This window comes from Theropithecus gelada, chromosome 14 (genome assembly GCF_003255815.1).
Source record: "Theropithecus gelada isolate Dixy chromosome 14, Tgel_1.0, whole genome shotgun sequence".
Lineage (NCBI taxonomy): Eukaryota > Metazoa > Chordata > Mammalia > Primates > Cercopithecidae > Theropithecus > Theropithecus gelada.
In genome coordinates this window covers 123,269,857-123,286,280 of record NC_037682.1, presented here as the reverse complement: position 1 = coordinate 123,286,280, position 16,424 = coordinate 123,269,857, and the positions used below count along the sequence as shown (strand labels likewise).

Here is a 16,424-nt window from a genome sequence, read left to right as displayed (position 1 = left end):
GCCTGTAGTCCCAGCTACTCGGGAGGCTGAGGCAGGAGAATGGCGTGAACCCGGGAGGCGGAGCTTGCAGTGAGCTGAGATCCGGCCACTGCACTCCAGCCTGGGCGACAGAGCGAGACTCCGTCTCAAAAAAAAAAAAAAAGAAAAGAAATATCCCTTGGACACAAGAAGGGGAACATCACACACCGGGTCCTATTGTGGGGAGGGATAGCATTAGGAGAGATACCTAATGTAAATGACGAGTTAATGGGTGCAGCGCACCAACATGGCACATGTATACATATGTAACAAACCTGCACGTTGTGCACATGTACCCTAGAACTTAAAGTATAATTAAAAAAAAAAAATCTCCCAAAGTCACCAGCAGGGCTTCCCAGGCCCTGGGCCATCTGCTGCGGCTCCCCTCCCGGGTCTCTCCTCTCACCCTACTCCTTCTCTCACTGCCCACGGGGGATGCCTTTTCCTTCTCTACACCGACCCTGCCCTCATCGGTGCCCCATCCCCATACTTGTCATTTTTTGTACAGAAGGTTTCACCTTCCCCATGCCACCCAGCTAATCCTCCTCAGCTCTCAACCAGGCAATGCTTCATTTCCAAAGTCCCTGGGCTTCTTTAAGGTCCTCCCCTGGGTGCTGGCACAGCCCCTGGTACTCAGTCCAGCTCTCTCCCTATGTTATAAGAAGCTACTGACTTCTCCAGTCACCCGCCCACATATTATTTCTTTGGGGGTAAGTAGGGCATTTGTGTTCTACCCTGAGCGTAGCATGATGCCTGGCTCGTAGTAGAGGTTCACAGAATATTTGATGGCTGAAGGAAAGAAGAAAAGATTATTGCTATACATGCATCTTCCGTCAAGCAGGTCCTGGGCTGAAAGGTGAGGCAGGCATTTGATGTGTTGGTGGGAGAGGGGTGAAGGCCTTGCTTCAGCTCCCCTTCCCTGCCAGGCCATGAGCTTCATGAACCGCCGTGGCCAAGACTGGCCCTCGAGGACACTTCCTGGTGCATTAGCTATCACCTGTGCGACCAGACTGACCAGGCTGACTCAATCACAGGAAGCTTTTCCACATGAAAAATTCATTTGCCAAATGAACCCCAGAAAAAAGTAAAAAGAATTTCTTGACTATTGTATTGCCAGTCCCAAATGGGCCGCATGCTGCCCTGTCCAAAGAGGGCAAAGGAATGGCTGCCACATCTCAGTGAGTATCAGGGAGGGACCAAAGCCAGGTAACTCTTTAGAAAAACAAAGTGGGAGAAGGTGGAAGAAGCCTGCGCTGACCCACTTAGGGGAGAAGCTCCTCTTCACGTCTGTTTCCCATTTTTCATTTGAACAACAGTGCAGCAACAAGCTCAGGGAGATGAAAGCCACACTGTAATTAGAAACCGGGAACACGCCCGCTCACCTATTTGACACAGTTCCTACTAATCAGCATGAACCTCATTTAGGATTTGATGTAAGAAATGTTCCCAATTTGACCTTCAGCTGCCTCTGGCCTTAACTCTCTGGGCTCCAGCCTGTGATTCCCAATCTTACCCCCACGAAGTTCCCCACCCACGCCTGCACCTGGGCTCTTCAGGTTCGGTGGGTCTGTGGAGTGGTCTCCACTCTTCTTTTTTTTCTGGAAAGTTCCTCCAAAGATTCCAAGGCAGGCAGCAGGAATGAGTGGTCTGGCAAACATTCTGTGATATCTCCGGTTTTGGTATCCTCTGAACCTGTTCTCCTTTCTGCTTTTAAACAGCTTCTCCTATTTAAAAGGTTCTCTTGGTTCTTTATCCTGTCTTATCCTATCTTATTTTAAGCTTTACCCTTTGTCCACACAAACCTTATCTCCTGTTGGTGACATGATTTCGGTCCATAATCCAAAGGCCATATTCCCAGAATTCCAAACAGAAACAAAGTCTGGCACATTCTTTCCCTTATTTGTAAACGTATAAACTTGAAACTTTTACAAAGGTGTAAACTTTAAATTTCATTGAATTACTCCCTTAGCAACCGCACATGGAGAATAAATGTGTCCCTTAGGAACAGGATCATCCAGAAAACGGGAACCATGTGGCCACGGGACCCTCCTGCTCTTCCTGTGTGTGCCCTCTGGCCACGGATTGGCTGCTCTAAAGCACTGTTTGTCCAGCCCCTCAAGGTGAGAGGGGGGTCTCCCGGTCAGGAACACAGGATAATACAGTCTCAGCCTTGTGTGCATTCTCTCTCAGTCTCTCTGAAGCAAAACTCCCCTCCAATCCATCCTTCATTCTGATGCCAGAGATCTATCTGAAATACAACTCATTTAATTTCCCTGTTCAACCATTCCTATACTTCCCCATCCCCTCCACAGTGAAATCCACACCTTAGGGGTGGCAGAGATCTGGCCCTCTCCTGCTGTCCAGGCTGTGGTGTGGCCCCATCATTCCTGTTTTCTGTCCAGCCCACAGCCTGGAGGGACCCATCTTTGGTCTCTCGGAGTCCTTCGTGCTGTGTGCGTTGTTCCTTCAGTCTACTTCAATTCTTTATCTTGCTAAGAAAATGCATGCTGCAAAACTCGGCTGAATGTCACCTGGTCTGAGACTAGAGGGACCAAAACTTTGATAGAAGTAACAGAGAAGTTCAAGCTCTCATGCCTGAGCAAAGAGAGAGCAAACGCTGAGAAAAAATGATCGAGTCCACTTAATGATGGGCCTTTGTTTTCATTCATTTATTTATTTGACAGATACTTACAGAGTACCCACTGTGCACCAGACCCTTTTCTAGGCACTTGGAACACAACAATGAACACTCCAGACCAAGCCCCACCCTCATGGCACACATGTTCTGGAGGGGTGAAACAGGCTACCACTCTCCAACACGGAAATATCCATTATGCCAATAGGTGACTTATTTTATAAAGAACAAACAAGGCAAGAAAGGTGCTAGGGTGTGATGATGTGCGGTTGGAAGCTCTATTTTATGCAGGTGGTGAAGAAGGCCTCTGCCCTAAAGTGACCTTGAACAGAGACCTAAGAAGGAGAGCCCCAAGGACACCTGGCATGGGGCACCAGCAGAGGGAGCTTTAAGGCCTGGAAGCCAGGAGGCTGCCTCGGTGTATTACAGGCATATTAAGAAGTAGTGAAGACAGGGTAAGAAAAAGGGAGTGTGTGCGGAGGGGAGACCAGGGAGACACTGGTGGCCGGACCAAGGAAGACCTTTTAGGCCACAGTAGGCATGTTAGGACCTGAGGTGAGCCGGGAAGTGACTAAATCAGGAACAACAAAGCCTGTACAGAAATGCTTTCACTGAGCATGGAGAACAGATGATAGGAAATAAGAAGGAAAAAAGCAGGCCAGTTAGGTAGAAATCTGTGGAACACTCCAGACAAAGGGAACAGCAGCTTGGGAGAGGGCAGAAGAGGCAGGACTGGATAAAACTCCAAATTCAGAAAATCTAGCAGGACATGCTGAGGATTGAGGAAGAGTACGGGAAAAGGACAACAGGGAAGATGGACTGCAGCTTTCACATGAGCCACTGGAAGAATGCAGTTGCCATTTACCAGATGGTAAGACTCTGGGAGGAGCAGGTAGGTTTAGGGTTGGAGTCAGGGGACAGTCGGGAAAGCAGGCTAGAAAATTCAGGAGATCTATGTTGTACATTTTCAGTTTGAGATGCCTATGAGACACAGAGTGGAGATAAAACACAAATACGAGGCCCCTCTCCCAGTTAGCAAGAGAATGTTTAGCAATTTTAATCTTCAACTCTGGTCCCACATTCACAAACCAAATCTCACAGCCTAATGTTAGGCAACATCAATGGTTTCCTCTCATTAAAACCATATTTGGCAGAGGTGTCCTTCCTCGCCTGCTTCCATACCCTAGGGCCCCCGGGACAGAAATTTTCAACATCAAAAAGTATCATCTTAGTTTTGAAATGTGGATGACTCCATCTGCTCCTGTAGATACCCCAAGGACAAAAAGCTGATGCCTCATTGCATTTACATGACAAGGGTGCATCTCCAAAGAGATTCTTTTTAAAAAGAAATAATGAAAAAGATGAGTGTTACTTCATCTCTCACAGTGACAAAGACTACATTTGGGGCAGATTTCAAATATCAATTTTTGGTTTTCCTATTTCCAGCCATTAAGGATTCAAAACATTGAAGGTCAGTGTATTTGCTTCCTTTTGCTATAACACATTTCTATAAATTTAGTGACTTAACAAGCAAGAGACATTGATTCTTTGATGATTCTGGAGGCTAGATGTCCAACAATAACTCTCACCACACTGAAACCAGGGTGTCAGGAAGGCTGTGATTCCTACAGAGGCTCTCGAGAGACGACTGCTCCCTGGCGCTCTCGGCTTCTGCCAGCTGTGGTCATTCTTTGGCTCGTGGCCACATCACTGCAACCCTGAGGGTCAGCATCTTCACACCCCTCTGCTCCCGTCTTCACACTGCCTTCTCCTCTGTGTGTGTTCCAATCACATCTCCCTCTGCCTCCCTTTCGTAAGGATTTATGTGATTGCATTTAGGGTCCAGGACAATTTCCCTATCTCAAATCTCTAAACTAATCCCATCTGTAAAGACTCTACCATGCAAAGTATAGTTTTGGGTTCCAGGGATTAGAATCTGATATCTTTGTTCTGCCATGATTCAGCCTACTACAACTAGTAATGAAAAAAAATGAATCATTTTGTTTAATAATTATAATATAATAAAGAAAGAAACTTTACTTATAGATTATCCAACAAATGGTCCCTGAGCTCTATTAAATTACAGGCACTGGGGTCAGAATGCACAAGCGTACAGGCCTCCTGACCTCAGGAAAACTGACATAATCGACCAATCACACAGACAAATGCCACATTTTAACTGGGGCAAGAACCAGGAAGAAAGGCAAGGCTCTAGCTCCTGGCGGGGGTAGGGGTGGCAGTGGTTAGCAGGTCTGGGAAGGTTCTCTATGGAAATGGCATTTGAGTCAAAGTCGGAAGGATAAATAGGACTGACTGGGGGAAAAGCAAAGGAGAATTCCAGGAAGAGTGAAGTGAATGTTCAAAGGGCCTGTGACCAGAAATAACAAGAAAAAATACACTAGACTGAAAATAGTGAGCCAGGGCATAGTATGAACCAGTAGCAGAGGTCCCCTGGAGCCCGGCCTCCAGGATTGTCAATTCCTTCATAAGGAATTGGCTGTCTTGGCTAAAGAGAAGTCCTGAGGAACCACCAGATTTGGATTTGAAAAGATCACTCAGGCCAAAGTACAGAAATGAGGGGTGAGGGGAGCAAAGTGGGTGCGGCAGAATCGCTATTTTCATTCTAAGAGTCGGGAGCTGAAACGCCACACTACTCAATTTCAAAAGGCTTTTCTACTTTCCTGGCCTTCTGGGACAGCAAAGCCTGGCTCCCAAGCTTGCAGGCATCGCTCTCCGCCCAGGGACTCGCCGGTGGCTGTGAGAGCTGCTGCCCTTCCACATCCCACCTGCACCCCACCCCGTTTGCACGTCCCCATTGTAGGGACCCCTCTCATCCATCTTTGTATCCATTCCAACCTCAATTTCAGGACTTGACACATGATGGTTTATGTGTGAAAGGGAAAATAATCAAAATTTCTCATCTTTCTTTCTCAGAGTAGGAAGAAATGGCTTGGCCAGCCTAGCCCTCAGAATGAGGAACAGTGTTAGCACACAGGTCCCCTCGGTGAAATCCAGGTTTTAGGATGATAAGAACACCATAAAACATGTCCAAACAAAACTGTGAGAACACAGGAGATGGTGGCAAGAGAGCTGAGGAACAGCGCCAGGTCAGAAGGCCGGAAAGCCAGGAGTAATAGAGCTCTGTGGAAGCGGCTGAGGCTAGAGAAACAGGATGCGACCCAGACAGGTGTCTGGGAACAGGGACCCACATCAGCGGCAGGACATGTGTGCGTTCCCTGTCTAGAGGATTGCATCCATAGAAAGAAGACAGAAAAAGACAAATGGATGTAAGCACCTGGAAGCCTTTGGGGCTGGTAGGTGATCACAACAATGAGGGTTGCCCTTCTGCTTCCCTGCACCTACTTGGCACCTTTGTCCAGATCAAATTAGGGGACACAAAAACACTTCTATAAAAGGTATCTGATTGGGAATATCTAATCTGGAATAACTAAAATCAGGAGATCATTTTTCCAGGTAATTATCAAAATTCAGACTATAACCCAAAACTCTTAAATCCTGAAATTTACTTCTTTCTACTAAGCTATTAAATCCCCAACGGAGCCAACACCAGGTTCATTGTGCAGACTCCCAATTAATCACAGTAGAAAGCACTACTTGCCAAGTGAAAATCCTCTATTTTGAATTCTTAATCCCCCCACCAGCTGAGTTTACCACAAAGACATGAATATATAATTGAGACATAAAGAAAACATGCCACCAAATTAAACTGCCCTGATTTTGCATCAATAAATTCTTTCTCAAATAACATGAAATGAAGATCTCTCAAAAGCAAAGTGTGGTGCTCCAAAAACTCCAGGAGTGAATTCCACTGCTGAGCCAAGCTCTAGCGGAAGCCAATTAGATTTCATACCAACGTTAGACATTTATTTACCACGGGCGACATTCAACAGGAATACGTCTCAACGTATACTCCAAGTGGTGACACCTCAAAGTCTAAATTAGCCTGGAGACATCAGAAACAGGGAGTCTTCTCATTTGTATGTGGACTCTCAGGTAGGAGGCTGCTGAGGACCTGAGGGCTGGGACTGCTTCCTGAAGCTGTCATGCATCCTCAGCAGCATCCTCACCCTCTCTGCCATGATCATCACCATGACAGCACAAAATCCAGTATCACACCCTCTATTTGCTAGGACACAAAGAGACGCACCTTAACTATACTATGGAAGAAGAATCATTATTACAAATTCAAATGTAAGACATACATTGTAGTGCTTTTGAAAATTGACTTGTTGGTAGAAAAGTCTTTTGCAATCTTTCCCCTTTGTGTCTTAACAATGCAAGGGGCATAGAACCAGTTGGGATTGGATATGTTCTTTCCTTCCAATATGTCTCTTTTCTACCCAAGATTTATTGACCTAGGTGTTTGTCATGTTCCTTTCCACTGACAATCTTTTGAGTATTTGTCCGTTGTCAAAACAATGTAACATGCACTTCCTTGAGAAAGAGAAGTAGCATTCTAGCAGGACAACAAGAAAAAACAAGCCTATTGGAAACCTATGTGGTTTCACCTGAAACTGAGATGCAGCCTACCTTTCTAGCCATATAGTGAGTGATTTCATCCCAGGAACTCTGCCCTGTGACCACATTAGCGTCCTCACTTTTCCTCCAACACACCATACACATTCAGCCTTCCAAGATTTGGACACATGATTGCTCCTTTTGGGATGCCAGATCCCCTAAAAAAAAATTCCACTGTCCATTCAAGACCCTCATGAAATATAACTTTGTAGTTTTGTCTAATCTTGCAGGTAAATTCAATTACTCTATTTCAGTGAAGTCATAGCATTTATATGCTCAAACATCCGAATCCCTGTTACCTTATAAGACAGATATTTGTTAGTATAGTGGTCTCCTCTGCTGGACAGGGCAGGAGCTCTGTATGAATCTTTGCGTCCCCAGGACCTGGCTTCAAAATACTGTTAAATGGAATTCAACAAGGTCAGCAGAGTGTCTTCGATCTGACAACAGATGGATGGAAACCTTCCTCATTAACTACTCCCCATGCCCTAAGAAGCTATGCACTTTAACTTTATTAAGAAGAGAGGAATGACCAGAATCTTTGGGTCTTTTGAGTGTCTAAGAATCTTCTCCTAACACTCATGGCATCCAAGTCAGCTGCTCTTGATATTGCTGTATATACACTCTGTATGGGGGACCTTCTGAAATTAGGAATACAGTAATGAGGAAAATTTTGGATATATTATAGGATTAGCCAGATCTGTAGTAGTGGGTCATGAGACCATAAAGAGACCTCATCCAACCCTTAATTAAGAAGATTTTCTTCAAGTGCAGCTTGAATAAATCAGCACTCTGATATGGGAATGGGAGTCTAAGGGGATATATCTTGAAAAAGCTGATTATTCAGGATCTGGTGTTTGTCCTTTCCCCAAAATAAATGACATTTCTCACTTGGAAGCTGCAGAAAGAATCAAGATCCAGAAGGAATCAGAGCCATGTTTCTCAATCCTACGGTGTTAGAATCTGAGGCCGCTCAGAGGCAGCCCAGACTCCCTGGGGAAAAGCACCTAAGGGGTAAGAACTCAGGGGCTGCTTACAGACTTCCCCATGGGAGCCCAAACTGCTTACCTGGAGAGATGTTGCCTGACTTCTGTACGTGCTTGCTGTAAAGCAATAGGGTCATTTAAACTTTCTGCTCCATTCTCTATGAACGGGTGTGAAAGGCTAGAACAGGGGACCCTCTTTTTATCTACTCTTCCGCAAAAGACGCCAGGTTTTCCAAACTGTGGGGAACATGAGGACCCCTTCCTAGCCATGCCAAAAGGAAAAGAAAATGCCATTATTAAACGATATAACTTTAACTCTGGCATTTTGCTGAGATTACTTTAGACTTTACATTTTGCCCTACTTGGCTTAGCAGACAGATAATGCTTCAGATGGGTTTACTGAAATGTGCTCTAGCCTTTCTGTCAATTTTTGTCCCTCTGTTGTCAGTAACTGCTTCAGGAAATTTTAAAACTCACCAGGTAGAACAGAGTTGCCTCATCTGCATGCTGTCTAGATAGGATACATCAATTTCAGGTAAAATGCCCTACTTCCTTGTCATTCTCCAGGGTGCTTTGAGGAGAGCTCCAATTTTGTAGTGGAATTTAATTTCCTGACTTTTTCAAAGTTCTATCAAATTTAGATACACAGTCTTATGACCAGACCAAATATACATTTTCATCTATTTCTTGAATGGGACTGGAAAAAGAGAGGTCATTTGAAAGCAGTTTGGGATGATAAGTATGCCCCACGATCCGTCACACAGGGCTACTGACATCTGGAGAACACAGATGTTCTCAGAAGGTGACTTCAGTCTATTTAGAATTGGATCATGATGTTTTCCTCTACCATGGCCTCAGCTTGAATGGCAAGTGTTGGTGCAAAGATCTGCAGAGCTCTCCGGGAGCCTTGTCCTACCAGAAGGGCATGGTGCCTTCTGGGTGACATGTCTGGAGACACAGAAAGCTTTGCTTTCAAAGTAAGGATTAGGTCACATTATTTCCTTTGATATTTAGTGTTTCAAATTTCCTTCAGTTCAGATTCAGAGTGCGGAGGGGTCTCTGGGGTGTAGGTATCTAGAAATTAAAAGTTATTATTCCTGTTCTCTGAATCATCATAACGAGCTTGGCTTGACAAGGTCAACTAATTATTCAGGATTGGAAAGAAACAAGGTTGTATATATCAGGTGGGTAAGAGAGAGAGTCAGAAACAGGGAGACAATCAAAGGTAAATGAGGGGCTGATGTGGCCATACATCCATTATTTGCAAGTCGCTGCCTGGGCTGGATATCTCCCTAGTCTAGTCCCCTCCTTTCTGGAATTACATTAACACACGAAGTGAACAGAATGTCCTGGCTTCTTTCCCTCATTCCTGCCCTATTCCATAGACATTTGTGTTTCCCTTCTTTACCTGAGCTTTGGAGCTGTTCAACTCCAAAGGCAGGTAATTAACTATCAAACAATAGCAGGGATTTTCAGATTAATTATGCCCAGCAAGAAATAGGAAAACTCATTTTACCAAACAAAAGGGAGGGGCTGATTAGATACTCCAGTGACAAAAGAGAAACCTAGATAGGGCCTGGAAAACCGATAAAGAGGCTAAAAGCTTTAAAAAAATTTTTATTACACTAATATCCCTGTTTTTATAAGCACTGTATTCTACTGTTCTCTGTCATGCAAATGTGTCTCTAAGTGAGAGTGAAGTCCCGCAGATACACCGTCAGAACTGAGAAGTCCGTTTTCCATGCTTGGATAGGGAGGACCTTTCTTAACACTGCGCACAACCATGGCACACTTTTGCTCTACCACCATCCACAGATGGGGCCTTTGAGACGTCTTCTCAAGCTGTCCTTAATTAGGCAAACAATTCATTCCCACTGAGTGTTTTATCCACTCTGTGTTTTCCAAGATGTAACCTTGTCCAAGGGAACAGTGGAGACAGCAGTATGGCTTTTTCAGATGTACAGGGTGCTTGGTTTGGTAGCAGGAGTAAGAGGGTGAGAGGAATAAAATATTCAGCTAGACTCCAGAGAGAATCACTTATTAATTACATTTATTAAACAGAAAACCCTAAGGTCAAAGAGACGGAAATCATTAGACCTAAATGTTCATAAATTTTAGATGAATCTCCCCAACTCTGGACAAAAAGATTATGTTCTGGACATGCAAATCCACTGGTGGTATTTCTTGCATTTCACATTTGAAGGGAGTATTCAAGGCATCTCAAAGTCAAGAAGTCCAGGTATCTGAACTCATTCCCCTCTGCTGATGAATCAGTTTTGCCATGTGATCTTTAGACATGTTAGGATTCATCTCCCGAGCTCACAGGTAGAAATCTCAGTGTCCTGGTGGAGTCATCACCCCCATGCTCACACTTAACCAACCCTTGAACTCCGCCTACTCTCCTACAGGTACATCCTTGGACTCCAGACTCTTCTCTGTCTAAGCTAACCTAGGAACTCCATTACTCCACCTTTTTAAACAATTGAAGCTAACCTGGGAACTCCATTACTCCATCTTTTTCAACAATTCTCTCTTGTTTTTAAAGGAGCATAATCTTTTTAAAAATTTCCATCCTCTTTCAAAAATTTCACTCTCCGTTCTACAATATACCTAGCCCGTCAAGCCATGGAAAGCCATTCTAGTTTTAACACCTGCTGATCCATAATGGTAACCCTTTATAGCACCACCCAATAGAGCTTTTTACAATGGAAGTTCACATAAATGTTCTCTCTCTGCACTGTTCAACACAGGAGTGCAGTACTTTGGGAGTTTGTTCCTGTAGATCTCATGTTGAAAGTTGATTCCAAAATTGGAGGTGGGGGCCTAATGGGAGATGTCTGGCCATGGGGATGGAGTATAAATAGATAAATGCAGGTTAGTGGGGCAAGTGAGTTATTGCTTTATAAGCTTCCTCGAAAGCTGGTGGTAAAAAGGAGCCTGGCACCGTCCCTGCTCTCTCTGGCTTTTTCTCTCACCATGCTATCTCTGCACATACTGGGTCCCCTTCACCACATGCCACGAATAGAAGCAGTCTGAGGCCCGCTCCAGATGCAAATGCTGGTGCCAAGCTTCTTGTACAGGCTGCACAATCATGAGCCAAATAAACCTCTTTTGTGTGTGTGTGTGTGTGTGTGTGTGTGTGTGTGTGTGTGTGTGTGTGAATTACCAGCCTCAGGCATTCCTTTATAGTAATGCAAAATGAACTAACACAAGGGAACAGCAGTCCTGCTTGACTATGTAAGCACTTCAGTGTGGCTAGTGTGACTGAAGAAGTAAATTTTAAATGTTATTTGGTTGTAGCTAATTTAAATTTAATTTTAAATGGCCACCCTAGCAAGTAGCTACTTAGCTCAGTTCTCATGTCTCCCCCTTTCTGCTGCCTTCCCCTCCATCTCCCTCCCACACTGGTTCCAGGGTCACCCTCCTCCCCAAGGATGGGCTTTGCTCCTAGCTGGCCCCAGAGACTTGCCCCATGTGGCCGCCTTGGCATGACTGTCTGCAAGAACTAACCATATCGGATCAGGACCACAGGGGAAGAAAATCCAGTACAGAGAACTAGCGGGTAGATGGGATATTTGACAGTAAGGGGAAAGACATACCCCAGACCTGAAGCAGCTTGCGCAATGCTCTGAGATGCCATTACCTTCCTTCTGTGTGGGTTTATTTAGATATGAAGCTGACTTCATATACATAAATACACATACTCACAGGCAGAATATCAATTTCGTTCCTTTTTGTTGTTGCTGTTTTTATTTCTTTTTTAAAATGATCATAATACCATTTTGAAAACCTAATATGCCCAACTTTTATTCCAGAAGCATTGCGCTCAGGGCTGAATAGCAACTTCAAATCCAGATAGTCAGCTTTTGCCGGGGGAATTAGGGTTTATGTTCAGTATAATAAATGATCCCAAGATAAATATATTTCTTTCCTTTTTATTTTTATTTTTTGTAATCCAGGATGGTGGTGCATCCTCTTTCCAATACAGAAACACAAGAGTCTGGCTCTATTTAGTTTGTCTGATTGCTTTGAAGAGGGGGTCAGTTTGGCTCTGAAAAAACTATGGTCCTCTATTCATTAAAGTGTCGATAATACTCAGTCCAGGCATATCGACGGCGGATTAGCTTGGGCTGAGTCTGTGTACAAGACCAATGCCTTTTTTAACCCAGCTTGTTTCCAGATCAATACACCCATCAGCATTCGAAAATTAGCCCAAGATGAGATTCCAATACTTGAAGTGGTGTGTCATGCAAAGAGGGCACCCAGCCAAGTCACAGATGTAAACACCTAGCCAGGGATTAGACATTTTCCATTAGCCTGGACGTGAGTGAAGATTGATGTAGACTCCATCCTCTCACCCCCTCCCATCATCTCACCCCCACAAACACCCAGCCGTCTCTCTTGGAGCCCATATAAGATCGTCTGGCTCTAATTCTAGCCATTTGCTTGGATAAGCATTTATTAAATGTTCACTTTGTATAAGGCATTCTGGCAGGTGTTCAGGGCAGGGGTGTGGGGGTGTGCATGAGTGGGGGTGGCTGAACAAGGAAAATGACAAAAATATGATCCTGTTTTCGAGGAGGCATTAGCACTTTTCACAATTCCTTCCATTTTCCAGTTCCATAAGGCCCTGCTTCCTAAAGCAAATGTCTCCAATAGTTCCTAGTTCCCAGTCTCTCATTGTCAATGCTAGGCATTCTTTTCTCAACGCTAAGTGTGCAGGGGTTGGGGCAGGACAGGAGAAGGGCTAAGCAATGGTTTCCAAAGCACCACCTGGTAGAGTATGCAGATGGTGGCACTGGGGCATTCACCAGCCCTGCCCACAGAGTGGAGATTCTCGAGAATTTTTGGTCTCCCTATCCACAATAAAAAATGTATTTTATATTAAAAAATGTACACAAACTGAAACAAAAATCTCACATGGCAATACCTACTCCACTGTTTGTATTACACCCTGATACCTTCTATGCAATTCTATTTTCTTTAAAAATGCTGTTTGCATGCATCAGTTCAAAAAGTATTCATTTATAGAATCACTTTTTAAAGAGCCATTATAATTTCCTCTGGGTAAGAAAGAGTAAGCAAAATATAATAAAAACTCGGCAGGACCAAACTTGGGCCACAGCGTGAGGGATTCCCATGTCCCCTGGTATACGCTCTGCCCAGAGCCAGGTCCGGTATCGCCTGGTTCTCGCGTGTCCTCCTCTCAGTCCTGCTCACCCTGCCTCACTCAACAGTGCTGATCACGACCCAAGTTCCGCCTTCCCCTACTGTCAAACAGCGGGCCTCCCCTTCCTTCTTCCAGCTCACTTCAGTTCTTCTTTCACAAGCCGCCTTCCTTCCTATTCTGTCTCTAACCAATCATCCCATAGCTCTTTACCCTTTTCTTGAACACACCGACAAGGGGACTGGAGGAAGGAGCCCCTGGGAGAGGAGTGTGTCGCCCTGGAGTTGCACGTCCCTGTGAAGGGGCCTCGGGATCAGCCTGGGAAAGGGCCCCAGCATTGGATCTGGCATGCCACTGCTCAGGGACTATACTGCTGACATCACAAAATAAGATATCTGGCCCACTGGAAAGGTTGCTAAAAAAATATAAAAATTACAAGAGTCCTAAAAAAGAAGAAAAGAAAAGAAAACAGCTGAAATAGCACTTGTATGTGCCAGGTCCTCTTCTAAGTGTTTTCTATGTCAGTACATGTACCATTCAATCCTCACATTGACCCCTTTACAGAAAGAGAACCCGAGACACAGTAATCACTTAAGGCCTCACAGCCAGAAAGTGGCCAAGTGTGATGCCAGCTCTCGCTCAGTAACTAGGAATCCTTCAACCAGGTTAAGTGGTGTCTGAATGCCCCAGGACTGGTTCTGCCTGGGAATGGAGGTGAGCTCCATTCCCAGGGTCTGAGAGAGTAGAACCAACACACATATTCTCTCTCTCTCTCTCTCTCTCTCTCTCTCACACACACACACACACACACACACACACACACATACAAGGCCTCATGAGCCAGGAGCCAGGGGAGGAGAAGAAGGCCAGGAGAGTTGGGATGGAATCAAATCAGGGAGAATCAGACACTAGTATTACAGGGGAGAAATGGCATCTAAAACCCCTGGCTGGGAGATGAGAGGAGGTGCAAGGGAGCCAGAAACAAGCAGGTATTTGTGAAGGATGCAGCTGAAGGTAGTGCCTAGTGCATCCTGGTTGGCTCCGCTTCCTTTCAAGGCTGAAGGGGGGCATAGCATACTTGTACTTTCAAAAGTGCATTAAAAGTCTGGTTTTAAACACAACACAATCTTGTAATTGCATGAAATTAAAAAAAAAAAAAACAACAACAACCACCCACTAAAACTTAGGGGAGAAAAAAGTCAAGAAAAGCAATAATTAAAAGAGAATTTCCTGAGAAAATATATTATTGGAACAAAAATTTAAAAAAAAAAACCATTCCTAGTTCAACTCAATGAAAATGACTGGAAAATTTTAGCTTCTAACTGCAAAATGACAACCGGAAATGTGCCCTGGACCCTAGATGCATAGAACAAGGAGAACTCATCTCTGCTGACGATCAGAGAAAAAACCCTTACCTGAAGGCTCTCCAGGCTGGCCAGCCAGATCTCCCCGCCAAGCCCCGCCGACCTACCTTGCACAATGAGGTGGACCCTAGAGGTCTTTGGGTGGTTGTCTGTCTGCACCGAGCAGGTGTACGGGCCCTCGTCATACACATCCACGTTCTGGATCTCGATGCTGTACTGCGTTTGGGTGTTGCTGAGGAGGACCACGCGCGGATCCAGGCACCACTTGTCATTCCCAGCATAGAGGATGGTGCTGCGGTTCAGCCAGGCCACCCGGGTGACCCGGTTGTCAATAGTGCACCTGAAGGGAAGACCAGACAGGTACGTCAAGGGACTGAGAGATGACAGCAGCCATCACAGGTGGGTCCTCGTGGCAAGGCTAAAATATCTTGTCTTTCTCCCTTCCCCCAACACATACATTTCCTTTGATTTGTCAGGGGTGGACTTTTCTGGAACACACCAAAGGCCTTACGGGATTATAGCCTCAGAATGTTGCTCAGTGCTTCTCAAACCACTTGAGCACAGAACCACTTCAAATACGATCTCAGTTATAGCCTAGAGGTACCTTGCATGCCCAGGATGGCTGAATACTTCGAATACTACCAGTTCTCCCTTTGCTCAAGGATTCGGGTGATGATAATCCTTCACATTTATGACTAGGTGTTTAGGGTGCACTATAGCATTCAATACTTATGATAACCCTATGAAGAATATTTTATTGGAAAAAGCCTAGAAGAGCAGAGAAACTAAACTAAACTAGTTGTCCAAGTCACACAATAAATGTGTGTTAGATCAGAGACCCAGCTTTTAACGACTAAACATTATTCCTCTCATCTCAGAATAGCAAATTCCCACAGAAGGCTTCTGCAGTCAAAACTAAATACAGACCACCACTATCGCTATTCATCTTCATTATACCCAGGGGCAGAAATGTTCGGTTACTGCTAGACTAAAGCCACTTTCCAAAATCTCAAAACTGTCTGCACATATAAAAATAGATTTTCTTTCTTTTATTTTTGCATCTGGAGTCCTCGAATTGTGGAAGCTCCCTTCTCTTTTCTACACTTTTAAATTTCCCAGCAACTCTCGCCAAGTCCTCATCATGTCTTTCTGTCTGTATTCATTTCCCTCTCTTACTACAGCAAGTCTGTTCCATGGCCTTAGGCTAAATTTACAAACACAGTGTCCTGATCCTGACTATAATGGTGGAAATAACAATGCAGCATAGGGTGTATAATGATGCCTCAAATGTATACCTTATTTTGCAGTGTACAAAGCACTTTTACAGCTCAACGTCTCGTTTGAGTTTTTGCAACAAATTTCTGAGGTTGACACTGTTACCCATTCTCTGCTTTAAAGATCATGACTCTAGGGTTCTGAATAGCCTGATGACTTGTCCAAGGAACGAGGCTAAAAGTATAGAAGTCAGACCTCTCAGCCAAGTCCTCTGATTCCTGGTCCTGTGTGAGACTCATAAGGTGCACAGGTGAATTTTTCACTGGGGATAGGTGATGGCTTCTATTGGATTCTCAAAATGGTTTGTGACCATAAAAACTCTAACAACTGCTATTGTACACACCTGCTTCTTCAGGAGACCCCTGTCCCCATGAGAAATCCTGTACTGTGCATCCTTTCTGCTTTGCTTATGTAAATGTCTCAACATTATGGAAGGATCA

At 44.6% G+C, this 16,424-nt stretch overlaps 1 protein-coding gene across 8 annotated transcripts in view; it reads right to left on the bottom strand.

Moving 5' to 3' along the window:
- Positions 1-16,424, bottom strand: part of NTM (neurotrimin) — a 964,342-nt gene that overhangs the window by 172,935 nt on the left and 774,983 nt on the right. For all 8 annotated transcript variants that reach the window (XM_025356801.1, XM_025356803.1, XM_025356798.1 and 5 more), the window contains one exon: positions 14,817-15,049. In XM_025356801.1, the coding sequence (XP_025212586.1) occupies positions 14,817-15,049 (233 nt within the window). The remainder of the gene's footprint in view (positions 1-14,816; positions 15,050-16,424) is intronic.